Below are 15044 nucleotides of genomic sequence, written 5' to 3' on the forward strand. Positions count from 1 at the left end.
CTTGTAAAATGAAAACAGGGTCATATTTTAAGTGGAGTGGAGCTGTTTCTGCTGAAATAAGGGCAGGTTTATTTCTCCTAACTGCTTAGACATAATTAGGAAGAGTCTGATCTCTTGTTTGGACTCTGCTGATGGTAATATAGCTTAATATCTAGAGTTACCCTTAATTTATTGTAGAGGTCATTTGAGGTCCCATTATATAGCCGAATCAGACCAAAGAACGTAAATGTTTGTAATATGCTCTTGCTCCTGGAAATACAATTAGAATTCGATAGGCTTGGGATGCTTTTATGGCAGTTTACCATAGACAGGGTGCTCAGATATAGAAGGTAATGACACATAAGGTAAAGCTAGCCCAACCTGAAGAAATGTAAAAAAAGTTCAAATTCTCTATCAGCTGACATTGGCTGTGTTTACCTACGAGTTTAAATGTCCCAATGGTCACTAATGCATTCATTACTTATTACAAATAATCAAATTGCATTTGATGATGCTTTTTCACAACAAGAAAACAATCAGATTGAAAATGTCAAGAAAAGGAACAGATTATTTAACAATTTAATCTATTTGTGAATAGATATTAATACACCAAGCAGAAAGATATTACTGCACAATACACTGCATCAGCAGTTATTTATTGTCAGACTGCGAATCAATGGCGCTGGTGGTAACTTGACCATCTGTACTGTCAAGCTGTGAGTGACCGAAGCCTGGCAATCCTGGAAAACCTGCCTGGATTTCAATAGCATACAGGAGGTAACTGACCCCTACTTAACAATTATTGTGAAGAAATAGTAATCTCCATAGGCTGCTTAAATTCAAACATACATACATTCAAACATACATGTCATATGCAGGTTTCAAGATAAAATGTTTGTCAGATGTTTTTCTCAAAGCCAAGGTTCTTAAAGCTTCTAGTGACAATAACAAAATTATGCCTACGACTCAAAATCCATGACCGTCTTAAGCCCTTAAACAGCCAACCATTTTATGCACAGTTTTCAGTTCAGAGATGAACCAACTTATATGAAATGTCTGCAATCCACAAAGCCGAAATCATTTATTGGACTTTCATCATCAACTTCTGTCCAGATTAATTAATTGTCCAGGCTTTATTTTCAATGATTTCACAGGATGAATGTAGTGATGTATGTGGGGGGAAATATATGAAATTTGGAATGCATGAGGGGCTGAACAAATGAAATTATAATAATAATCTTATATTTATATGTTTTATTCATCTTTGGCACTACATCCCACACATGATTTGGCAGCCATGGTCCGAATCCAGACTCCTGTAGCTGGAAGTCTTGGACATTTTAATGTTGCTAAGATTCTCTCACATTCTCAATAGAGAGGCATCTGCAGGGAACAATAATGCTTTCCATTAACCCCTCAGTCTCTTTTACCAATTGTCAAATCTTTCTCGACCCGACAGAAATGTGCTGATGTGGTAAAACACTCAGGACAATTCAAATAAACTGCAGCTTGGAGTGACACTAGTTCTCGTAGGCTGAAAAGTCTTGCAATTCTTTTTAGACCTATTGCTTAGTTGAACTTAATAATTACTTAAATTAAGCCATTTAAAGACTTTAAAGACCTTTAGTTGCCAATAATTTGATTACACAAATAAACCAAAGAGGACTGTTCATTAGTATACTTCCTTGTAGATTTGTATTTGTATATAGCTGCAATGATTCAAATATTGTCTTCTTTACATAGGGTAAAAATGTAATAAAATTAAATTACATTCAAATGCAAGAGTCGTACACTTCTAAGCATCTTCAGTGACTGATTATCTTAATGTAGGTCATATTGAAATAGGATTCATGTTTCTCATTGTTATTATTCTGCTGTTTTAAGGGCACCAGAGCTGTATTGTTTGTTTGTTTGTTTGATTGCTTTTGTTTTTGCCTGTTACAAATGGGAGATATAAAAGCATTTCAGAAACTTAAGGATACTTTTCAGAAACAGAAGGTTTAATATTTCAGACACAAAAACTCAGCTATTGGCTACTGTATACATTTAGTATTAAGTAAATGTATTATGGTCACTATTTGGTGTAGGTGAAGAAAGATAGCATTTCACTTTTCTTCTGCCTGATATGTGTATATACTTAATGTTGTTACTTTTTGTAGTCATGAAAATGTACTAGTTTTCAGATGGACTTCGTTAAAATCAAAACCACTGAAACAATTACCCCTGAAAAATGTTAAACTTAATAAACATATCAAGAGCAATTGTAATGACGCTTTTACTCTGTTTATATGCAAGATGGAAAAAAACAAAAAAATCAACAAAATCAAAATAACAATGAGCAAATATAACGTAACTGCCACTACGAGAACAACAATACAATCGTGAGTGTTACATAAGGTGCTGACTAATTAGACAAATTAATTACGGGTAATCCGTCTTCACAAAAGCAAAGCGGTCAACCTGAAGATTCTAACATGCCTCCAGTAAATATAAAATGCCACACTGTGTTGCGATTCGTCAGCACTGACTCATATATATCACATCAGTGTCAATGGTGAAAATGTTTGTATGGGTAGAGGGTGACAGAAAAACCCATGTAGTACAAACTCCCCCATTTTCTTGAAAGAACATGATTTATTTGTCTCCCCAGCCATGAACCAGTAAGAATAAGGTTATAGGTCTCTGTGGTAAAAAAGAGCCTTTTGCAGGTTTATTTATTCTTTTGTGTCATAATTCAAAAGGACATAGACAGGCATACAAGCTAGACTTTCAGTTGCTATTCAATGCTTTATGGTTAATTTTGTATGCAGTGTCTATTAAGCATAGTTGTTGGATGTGGTGGTAACTAATCCAAGTGGCTGTTAAGCATTACTATCGTCTAAGCAGGAAGAAATTAATGTAATTTGGATTTGTATAGATAGATTTTAATGTTATTTTCTTCTTCAACCCTCATGTTGTCTCAATTTCCACATTACATTAAATAATCTTAAATGTAAAGCAATATTGTATTGATATATATGGAAGACATGTTTAATTAGCAGCTGAATTACTTTAAAAAGCATTCTCCATATGTTTTGGCTTCAGTTAAATTAAAGTAAAAATGTGTTATCTTCAAACCATACAACAGTGTTTTAAATCGCATAGAAAGATGTGAAGTGATGTCTGGGTCAACTGTTCCTACATGGCTGCAAGCATAATTTAGTTAAATAAGACAAAACAACACCTGCGCTATTGTGCGTTACTCATCTATTAAAGCCAGCTTGTTAGATGAACACAAAGTCATTAACCTTTAAATGATTGTCTAATTTCTACTCTAACCTACATTTGCTATAAGATGCAAAATCCTTTTAAAAAGACTATGTTATGATATGAGGCCCATCCTAGCTGACAGTTTATGCCAGCTCAATTTCAAACTATGAGAAACTTTTGATCTCAATACAATTTTCAGTGCAGGCAATTCTAACTCATTGTATGTATTTGCCTTTATTGCATAAGAATGTTGTGGACTTTCCTTTAATAATTGAGGAGGTAACATTAAATGCACATATATGTTTTTTTACAATAAACTTATGCACAGTTATAGTACACAACAGAGCATTCTATGATTTATTAACCTTCATCGTTTAAATCTTTTAATAAGAAATTGACAACAGATTTCTTGCTAGAATCTCAAAATGTTTTTTCCTCTTGACTTGTGGTCAGAGCTTGTTGCTTTGATCTGTAACCGCAGACCATACTAATTCAGATGAGTATGACAGGTTTCTTTATTTAAAAAAGAGAAGCTATATATATATATATATATATATATATATATATATATATATATATATATATATATATAACTTTAAATAATAAAATAAACCACAAAATCACTGAACCACAAGATGGAGGTAACAAGAGCCCTTTATGCTTTACATTGCTTTCGGCTGGGGAATCAGTTGATAAATAGAGAATAATTAATAGATAATGTTGAACTGAATATTTTCTGTACTGGAAGTTTGCAGTGGGGTATTGGAGGATGGGCCCTGCAATTCCCAACAGCTGTTAGCCTAGATTCTGCCACAGAGTAATAAAATACTGAAAAATTCACAAGCGTTCCTCATATTAATAATTAATATCAAACTCAGTGCGTGCCAGTAATTTATAGTAGCTGACACAGAGAAAGAGCTGTGGGCTAGGAACCGAAGTGCAGGCCCTCTGCATTGATTTATTTCATGGCAACCTTAACATGGTGACTGAACAACCACCCCCACTGATAACCTGAATTGCCTGGATGTATATTAAGATGCTTCAGTGACACAATATATCCCGAAGGAATACACAGACAACTTTGGAGAAATGTGAGGTCACCAGTTAACCTCCATGCTTGCTTTACTGTTTGTTTGTCTTTTGTTTGTTTGTATGTTGGTGAATTCAGATAGAATTAAACCATTATCTTCCTAATGTCCCATCCTTTCTACAGTCCATAAGTAAAAACACATCTAACTGAGGTGCTAAACAGTTAAAGACTAAAATCTGCAAAGCACAAATTCCCACCCATCCCCTACCGGGAAAAACATGTCTAAATCTATACCTTCGTATTGGATCTTCCAGATTTACAAAATTACCTAGACCTGTTAATGGCTTTTCATTTTTTAGCATCAAAATGAGAAAGGCTCATCTTACGTCAATACATCTATTTCAATAGTCTTCTCAGCAACCAATACCCCTCGCTCAGTAGATACGCTATATTGATTTCTCCTTCCATACCAGCAAGCCTCCTTAATATCAAATGAACTCAACCTGCAGCAAAAAAACTGTCTAAACGAAGCATGCTGAGCTATTTAAGGCGGCACAGGGGAATTGGAAGGCTTTGTCAGGTTGATGGTTCTTTCTTTAATAATTGAAATCCCATTTCACAGTTCACAGACTTAGAGGCTGCAGTGAGATAGTATCAAAAAAATAAAATTTCCAAGGCTAAGGTATTTCTACAAGAAAACGGTCAAGTAGCGCTGCCCCTTTTAAGGTCAGTGAATATGGCTTACAAAAAAGACCAGGGGACTCAATGCTCTGTTCGAGAAAGGCTGTCAAAAACGAAGTGGCAGGAAGGACAGAAAGCAGAAAGCAGAAGGACCAAAACAGCGAGGATCATGGGACATGAGAGGAACATGAAACATTCCCACGGCATCCAAATGGCGGCACCCCGCGACTACTATCCATTGTAGTTATGTACATGGCACAAATGATTGTTCATTATGAATGATAATAATGAAAAGAAAGATAACAGACATCCTAACGTATAAGATCAAAGCTTGTAGGAGAGCAAGAAAATCCGTTTGCTCGTTCAATACTAACAGGAACAATGAGCTGTGGGAAATCACACAGATACATTGCATCTGAAGAATTGTGCACCAGCTACTTTTGATAACCGGATTGTGCCGAAGATAGCGACTATTACGGGAAGGCATAAGGTTACGATATTGCTATAACATGCGATTGTAGGGAGAGATGCATTAGTAAACACTACACTGTAAAAGGACCGTTATTACCACACACTGGGCTTCCACAGTAATTGCCATCAAATCAATGCATGATTAAACAGTAAAAGAAAGATTCATTATGAAAAGAAGAATTTGAAATCATCCCTAATTGTAAGATATTACAATGAAAGACAGAAATGGGAAATACAGAGAATTATTGATAATTGACTCGAATGCTGTAATACTGTAAATAATGCAATTATATTCCTGCTCTGAGTTTCATAATAGCATCAAAAAACATTTCTGCCCTGAAATGCTTTCAGTACTCTCTGTTTCCCAGGAGGTTTGGCTACTCTGCTGAGTGCTCTCCAGCTAGGAGATGGTGAACAGGCTGCCGTCACTTGTGCACAGGAATTGTGGCATAATCGGAAAACTTTGTTCCTGACCAGAGCGATGTTGGTATGAGTCAATCTGCTGCTTATGAGAATTTAAGAGAGGAATATGCTACTCTGGGAAATAGAGCGGATAATCATGTCTGTTTCCACCTGCTGCGAAAGATTACTTAACAGAATGTTGGGATTGTGTAAATTATTGCATCACTGGTGCAATGTAAAAAAAAAATAAAAGGTCATCACTTTAATTCAGTGTGTAAGCTGTTGTATGGAAATCTCAGTGCCATAATATGAATTGTATGTTACCAACAGAATGCCTCAAATGTACATAATTCAGTACATAAACATATATACTGTAAATATAGTTTTTTTCTGTTTTCTCACAACAAAGCATTTACAATAAGCAGCTCGTACAGCACATTCGGTGTATCTGATTAAAGCAGGTCACATTTCCGCACATACTTCATCAGCCATATTGGTAGATAATGCCAGGAATTTTCTTAGCTTTGATGCAAATGGAGTTCTTAAGACGGGACCTGGAGAGGTCAGAAGTAATTCACATCACTAACGATCTTAAATGAGTGACTCATTCAGATGGAGTCGACACACACAGCTGACTCAGTAAAATAATGAATTTGGTTAAAATGAACATGTATAGTGAGGTTAGCGTTGAAGAAAAGGCACTTGAACGAGATGCATCTAATGAGTCGATCTAGATTCAATGTAGACCAATGTAGTCAAACATAGGAGATAGAAAAAAAAGGGAATCGGCCATGGGAAACCAGTCACATTGAAATTAGACAGCAAAATGTTTTCCAGGATTTCTTTTACCAGAGAAACTAGAAAAATATGAATATGAATAGATACATATATATATAAAAAAAAAAAATTAGACTACATATTAAATATAGGTAAAAGGTTGTGTGTGTTTATTTTATTGTAAAGGAATGCTACGACCTTGTTGTTTAGCTTCACATTAAATAAGATGACCTGACAGAACTGTAAAATTACACTGATAAGATATTACAGTGCCACATTGCAAAGCAACGTTTTACAAAAAGCTAGAAGCCGAATAGCAATCTGCTGCCGATTTATTTTTAGCTAAGCAGTGCACTTTGTCTGATAGGCCCAGCCTCAGCTGCCTACAGCCCAGGAGGCTTCACTCAACTGTGCACGCTGGCCATCTGGTGACTGCGTACGTCCTGCAGAAAAAGTGTGGCCTGCCTTGTCATGAAACGCATGGATTTCTACCTTGACAAAGTGCACACCATGAATCAAACCTGGGTTATTTCACACTGGATTTCACAGTGGGAATCAGCAAGTTTTTCAGAGGTTCAATGAGGCCAGTTACACCTGTTTGAGCTCACTCAGGTTTTTACAGGACAGTAACTCTTAAGGGGGGAGAGAGACCAGTTTGCAAGGGAGCAAACGAGAGCGGAAGAACAGAATGTCATCAAAATGAAATTACATTGTGCTTTGAGATTTGAGAGATACATAGCTATGAAACCCTTTTAAATAAAGCAATGGAAATGGTTTCAATTAAAATGATCAAAAAAATGTATGATCAAATAAAAAATACACCCACAACTACAGACAACAGGTTTTAGTCGTATCATCTTTGTCAAACACTACCTAATAAATGTGCCTCAATAAATAACCTCAATTACCAGCTAATAGTTACTGACACATCGAATTAAACACATTCAAGGCTATACCCTTCATAAGCACAGGCATAAATGGAGTGCTAACTATTGTACATCAATCAGTACAGTGCCATCTCAATGCAGCCACAAGAAGTTTATTTTTGTCGACACTCAGAATGCATCAAATCCTAGTGAAAGTAATTTAATCATCAACCACTCAAGAGTCACAGATAATTCCTCTTAAGATGAAAAAGTCTATGATGGTAAATATTTATGACTGCTGGCAGCAGCCGGGCTTATTGGATGTTTTAAAAGTACTAAACAACCATTTTCTTTCATGGGCTGACACTGCTGGCTTGGTGTTTTTGTACTAAAAATCAGTTGCCAAGCACCAAAAACTGATTACATTCCACACCACGTTTGGAGAAAGTAAGGATACTCCAGGGTCCTCGGGAAGATAAGAGGGTGTGGGATGTTTTTATTGTTTTTATAAGACAGAAAATTTAACAAGGACAAGCACTGCTGGCAAAAACATATGTTTGCCACAATACCCGCACGCCTTCGGAGAAGCCTGCTAACTTAGCTGTAACCCTTTTGTAATTTGCACTCATCCTTCAATGCCGAGAAAGCCTGGGAGCCTTGTCTCTGGTGCTACATGACGGGGAGTTGTTGGGCGGCTTCCACAGAGTCTTGGTGTCCCACCAGGAGGACATCAAAGCGTTCCAGCAGACTTCAGCCGGAATACTGGGATGTACAAATGATCTTCTCTTCTAGCCCACTGGCAGTCTTATCTATCCGAGCTTCTCACCATACAACCACAGAATTTATATTTTAAAGAGACATTAATGGTTGCTGCATTTTTAATAGGGCTGAACCAGAATTCAAGAAAGCAACACTGCATTTAATTCCCAGACTGCTTTTCTGGATGATAAAAAACAATCAAGCATTTCAAATAGACTATTTTCTGGTCTCAGGTAAAATATAGCCTTTTATTTACCATGATTATGCTAATAAACATTATAGGCATTATGTAATTGTATTGCTTAATTGGCCTCTTCAGGTTATGCATCACACAAACATGTTTCATGCTGTAGATAATGTTTTTGTGATGGGATGCTTTATGTGCGTTGTTATTTTGGCCTTACCCCGCAGCTAAAGCAGAGCGTATTGTTTTCCTTCCTCATTTCGTTACCACAAATAAAAAGCACATTACTTCCTTTAATAGGAATTCAAGAGATAATGCTGTAAAATGTTTTATCCAAAACAAAGAGTGGGATTCAATATGTAAAACCATTAATTAACCTATTTGGCTGTTTCTCAAATGTATCCAGACACTCAGCAGTATGTGTCCAAGTTTCACAAGAAATATTGATAATATGTCACTGGTGGTTACATTATTGTGCTAAATTGAATTTATTTCTCTCTATGGAACAGCAGATTTACTTGAAATTTAATTATGTGAATACCGATTACAATATCTACATGTAATGTATTCAGAGACGAAACAGCTGATGCTGGGAGTATTGAAAATGTTTCTAGTACAAAGACAGCACTAGGAAAGAATAGGTAAATGACTGAGAATTTCTTGCAAACATCAAGCAGCTTTAAAGAAAACATTTGTCCCAGGGTGGTGAAAACAGTGGAGTATATTTAGCTGTGAAGTCAGAGGCAGTGACTATGAAATCTATATTTTGCTCACAACAGCCTGCAACTATCTGTAAGGATTCACTGCATGACTTTATGAAACACCACAACAACCACTGCACCAAGACTGCAAAAGGTTTGAGAATATATGAGAATATATATATATATATATGGTCTCTATTTTTGCAATTATAGTCAGTTGTGCTTTATTAGATTCAGGATTGTTAGAGCCATACTGTTATATAATAATATAACACAAAACAACAGTCAGGTGAGCTCTGGAAAACCAAAGGTCGAATCATTTAAGTACATATCTGGACTGAACAAAGCACCTAGACAGTATTATTATCAGAGTGCTGAACAACCAATACAAATGTTTGTATTTTTTAAGTATCTGGCTTATATTAGAAACGAGTTCACCAGGTTAAATTAATCCACACAGCATTTACTTAGTCATATGGCTTGTTAATGTATTTTAGTGTTGCAAAGGCTCATTTGCTTCCTCTGTTTGTTGTGTTGTGTTGTTTGTTTGTTGTGCTCCTAAAGCCAGCAATTAATTCTGTTTCGTTTTCCTGCTTTACATGAGAGAAATTACCTAACATATTAAGCACTTTTATGATGCACAGTGTTGGGGTAAATTATCAGTTTTTATCTGTAATAGGTTAAAATGTTAATAGAATGACACTTTGTATTCTACACTTCATATGCAGTGACATGGGGAACAATCAGGCTACACAGACATTTTTTTTTTAAATTTAGAGAGCACAGTCAGGTAACATGGTGTAAAGAAACGTGAAATCAAAAACACCTTTAAAAATGCACTGACCGCCATATCAGAAAGGATTAAGGAGGGATTTTTACTCAGCTGATAAATGCATGATAAAAAATATTCAGTGGGCACTGCTTCACACAGTGCATTTGCATTGATGGGAATATTATTTCCAGCTGTTGTTTAAGAACTGCAGAACAAAATAACACCTCAGCGCCCTTCGTGTGAAATAGGCAGCCAATTATGTACTGCAGATGGGAAGATGAGACACTGCTCTGTTTATAGATATTATTTTCTATTGTCTTACAATTTATATAGTTGTGAAAAAACAATATTCCAAGTAATATGTAGTATTACCAGTGATTTCCCAGGTAATAATAATATACATGTATAGCCAACTAACTAACGGTTTAAATGACCTTGGAACTGAGATGTAGTTGCACAGTGATACACATGATCACATGATGAAATCAAATGCTTTATGAAATCCAAGACCTATCTTTTCAGCCATTCAGAATCATTATATTTACTAAAGCCGGATGTTGACACTGCCTTAGTGCAAACAAAGTTCTATTTATGATTGCAGCTTTGGTCCACTGAGACAGAGTGGAAGAACAGACTAGTGGCTATGAAAAACAATGGTTTAATAGTCCGCATGCAAAGCAAACTCAAGAGGGAGGGAACACACAGACTCTTGATGAAAAGCAAACACAATCTTTATTAGCACTAGCAGGTGAAGGGGCTCATACTGCAAACAGCCTTTTAGTGCTGATGACTGATATACTTCATTACAACCGGAGAAGGAACATTAATGATGATTAATACTATTATTTATTTATTTGTTTGTTTAACTTCCCACTTCCAAAATTCTTTTTTCAATTAATGCTGCACTTGGGGACACTCTTTCTAAAAACACTGAAAAGGCAACTTATTCATTTTCAGCACAAGCAGATATAAAGACATACAAAAATGTCTAAAATGTTGTCAAACAAGATTTTTTATCATTCAATCATAGCCTAACAAGTGAACAAGATTACTTCCCTGTTATGAGCTCCACAGTAACTACATGATGTCAGGATGGGATGAAAAACATGCATATCAGTGATGCCTATAAGTGTGGAGCAACGACAAGTGTTCAAGGTGAAGGAGAAAATGAACAGTAACACCATCCTCAGATCAACAGCTTTATTCAATGGTAAGATCACACTGACACTGACACACACACATAAAATCTGCTAAGTCTCAATTCTCAAATCTTTGACAAGAAATTCACGTTCCTTAGCAACAACCATGCATTAAATTGTATTGAGCAAGATTTTATGCTGAACTTCAACATGCTAATTTCCTTAACCCTCCTGTCTTTGCTCATAGCTGACTAGGTGATCTAGCTTCAAAGTGAAGAGGAGCAGACACGGAATTCAGAAACAGGCAAATAATTCAGATGGGATCCCTTTTTCCTAGGACAAATGTTGCAATACATTACGCCCAGAAAGGAATGCCCAAAATCCTCAATTCCTTCCTCAGTTAATACCATACCACAGACACTTTTTAGTATAATACTATCAAAGAAAGAGAGATGTAAGATAAAATCCATTGATAAATAAAGATATCTAACCACCTTGTAACAAAGTCCTTAAAAGCATATATATGACCAACATATGAATATAAAAAGAACAGCTTAAATCATTGGGATTACTGTGACAAATATGTAAAGTAACCCTTCATAGTCTTGTTTGTAATCACATTAAAAAAGGAATGGTTTTAGAAAATGTGGTTGCACAAGTTTTGGGTGTACATATGTCTATATTGTATACCTCTCAATATTCTGCTGCTGCAAACACAGCTCAGCTTGCTTAAGTGCTTCATATTGTCACAGAAATTAAGTCATTTTCAACAACCCAGGGGTTACCAAGGGCATGTGCATGAAATTCACATGCAAGCAGAACCTCGGTTTGTTAATGCATTAAACGCTGAGAAAACATAATGTCTTTCAGCTCCGACTCCTCTCGTGCTCAGAATCCCGATCATAAGCAAGATCCTTGAAGAATAAAGAATATAGTAGCAGGGCTCTTTGAATTCACAGTGGGTAGCACAATCCTGACAATCTGTTATCTGAAAAGTTGCAGGGAAGACGTATCGGCAAATGCCCTGTGACAGCCCGAAATGCCACACTGCACTGTATTATGGTTGCATACCTAAGATGATCACTTCTGATTGTTTCACCAAAACTACAATTATATGAGATGTCAATGCCATAAAATGGGTATCAAAGAGCTGCTGGGTAGAGGCTTGACACAAAGGCAGATCACAGCACGGCTCCGGTGACTGTGAGCAGGGTTGTGTTTGATGTTCATAACTTGCCGAACACGCTCTGCAGGACTACAGTCGGTTGATACTTGATGTTCTTACCTGACAGGCATTGTACAGCAGCTGATGCTCAAACTTCTTTATTCCGAGGATCTGTTGAAACATCTCGTACAGCTGCTCCTTGCTCAGAATGAGCTCCGAGGCCGCGCTCGCCGTCATCCGAGCTTGCTGTTTGCGAGGGTCTTCCTCTCCTCGATAGATAGCGTCAAACTTTGCCATCCAGGAGCTCAGCACCGTCTCCTTGCTGAGGCCGTCGATCTCGGGCAAGCTGCGCACTCTCTTCTCGATGTGCTTCTTGAACACTTCCCTGGAGTCGTTGGCCGAGCAGCCCCCGCTCTGCACCATCCGGGACACGCGGTCACTCTTGAGAAACACCTGGTTTCCAAAAGAAGAAATAAACACGATTACGAACGGCATTTGCTATTGAGGTTGTACGTATTTCCGAGTGTTGGCGGAAATGTCAACTCCAACTTGAGAGACTTCTTTCCCACGTCTTGGTTTGCCTCCCATTCCCCAGTCCAAACTTCTAAAGATACAGTCAGACCAGAGGTTAACTGCCCATAAAAGCCAACAAAAACCTCAAAACTTGTCTGGGACAGTGAACACAGCTGGATGAATCTCAACTACAACACCAATTGGTTGCCCAATAAAATCACTATGAACAAATGAACTGAATTATTATCATCATCATCATCATCATCATCATCATCATTATTATTATGTAATTTAGAAGGAACCTTTATCCAAATCAACTTACATGGTTTCACAAACACTAACACAGAATGAACACAAGCCTTTTATCTAAAAGATTAATGTAGTGTTTCTCCTAGCCGACACTGTTGACTCTAATTCACTGGGACTTTAAATAACGCTAATGTCATGACTCAGAGACGACTGCCAAGCCCCTTGACTTGTGAGTCACTGAGGACCAAACAACAGCAGATTTCAATTTATTTTAAACAAACAAACAAACAAACAAAATGAGCGAAAACATTTTAACTCCAGCAATGCTTCACCTATAAACCAATTACACCTGCTCCATGTTTCAACATCATACAAACCTGTGCTCCTTTCAAAGCAAATCAACCTTTAAAACCTCTTCTTTCCAAATACATCTACCAACAACCCAGAAATCTGAAGATTTAGCTCACTGCATTACCCATTTTTTACACCTAAAAGATTAACTCCATAAACAATTCATTCAAAACCTCCTAGAATGTTTGGCAAACACTTCAAACAAAACACCAAATAAAATCAAGGAGACTTAAATGACTTGTCTGAGGAAATAAGATTTGTTTTTCTTATTCAGAACAGCACTGTCCCTACATCACTGAATCACAGAACTGTAATATAATTAATATATTTTCTGTTGAGTCCAAAGTCCTATGCATTATTTTTAAAATTTCTCTTAACAAAACACTTTACTTTAGTCTCCGATGCAATGGGCTCTAGATATTAACTGCTTCAGATTTTGGCAAACTTTCCAAAGAAACCTTTTCTATGCAGTGATCTAATACCACAAAACCAACCACTGTCAATTAGGTTAATGTATACAACGATTATATTATTGGTGAACATGTTTTCCTTTTTATTACATGTAAAGATAAGCATTAAATGGTATTGGGTCACACTTTACAATAATGGGTACTAATTCTTAATGAATTGCTACATGAATACCACAGGAAAAACACAAGAATACCTTCTGCACTCCATCTGAGTTGTGCTGTTAATCACATGTATAACAAAGTTAGGGTCAGTGTTAAGGATAGGGTTACAGACTATTTTGGGGTTCGGGCTCATACATATGACCAACATCAGAACTCAGTGGAAGTGCATGAGGCATTCATATGTTATTCCTGTGGGATCCAGACATGAATGCATTAAGAATTGGCACATATAATTGTAAAGTGTTACCTGTAATTTTTAAGCATTCTAGAAGAATCTTGCATACACATTGCTTATACATGCTTATACTTGTCATACATTTTTATTTTTCCTCCTTTTTATTACCCATTTTAAATGTATATTTTTAAAATTGCATTTTCATCGACAAAAGAGACATTTTAATTGGCAGCTGACAATGTTTGTGAAATCAAGAACATTCACTTTCTTTGGTGGCAGTGTCCCTAAGCTGGATTTAAACCAGGTTAAAAATGGATTAAGAAAGACAGCAAGTGTACATGGTGCAAAGCTTAGTCTTTGGTTGTCTAGGTTTTAAACCAAATGAGCCATAAATACTATGTAACCTTGAAAATCATAATATCATGAATTCCAGCTACTTTTGTTTTCTGAATATGGGGCCATAATTCTCTTTTTTTTACTTGATGGTTCCTGTGTTATGTGTTTCTGTGTCCAATTATTATATTAATAATATATTAATATCTTAAGCTTGTCTGTTCAGGAAATTAGTTTAAGCCTGTCTGATACAAAGACAGCAACATTACCTGTGCTCCTAGATTTCACATTATGCCTTTATAATCCCCTCAACCCAAATGAACCAGGAGAGAATTTAGCATTTTCAATTGAAACAGCTTTCACCACACATCTGAACCCTATATATTTATTCTGGTTGACATAAAAGCAAGACTCAAATCAGAACCCTTGGGGAGTTAATGTTCATTACTCTCATTTGTAAACTAATAAAACAATGTATCTTATTTATCAGTATATGGTGATAATTATCATTCTTGTATGTGTTTTTAACTATATGCAGACATAAAACATATTTCTTAAGGAATTGAACCAATATGGTACATTTATCTTTCTGTCTATCTATCTATCCATCCATCCA

The 15044-nt window shown here is 36.4% G+C and overlaps 1 protein-coding gene across 32 annotated transcripts in view; it reads right to left on the reverse strand.

Annotated features, from left to right (window-relative positions):
- cadpsa (Ca2+-dependent activator protein for secretion a) overlaps positions 1–15044 on the reverse strand; it is a 110116-nt gene that overhangs the window by 71322 nt on the left and 23750 nt on the right. For all 32 annotated transcript variants that reach the window (XM_066697937.1, XM_066697934.1, XM_066697933.1 and 29 more), the window contains exon 3: positions 12296–12628. In XM_066697937.1, the coding sequence (XP_066554034.1) occupies positions 12296–12628 (333 nt within the window). The remainder of the gene's footprint in view (positions 1–12295; positions 12629–15044) is intronic.

This window comes from Amia ocellicauda, chromosome 3, assembly GCF_036373705.1.
Source record: "Amia ocellicauda isolate fAmiCal2 chromosome 3, fAmiCal2.hap1, whole genome shotgun sequence".
Lineage (NCBI taxonomy): Eukaryota > Metazoa > Chordata > Actinopteri > Amiiformes > Amiidae > Amia > Amia ocellicauda.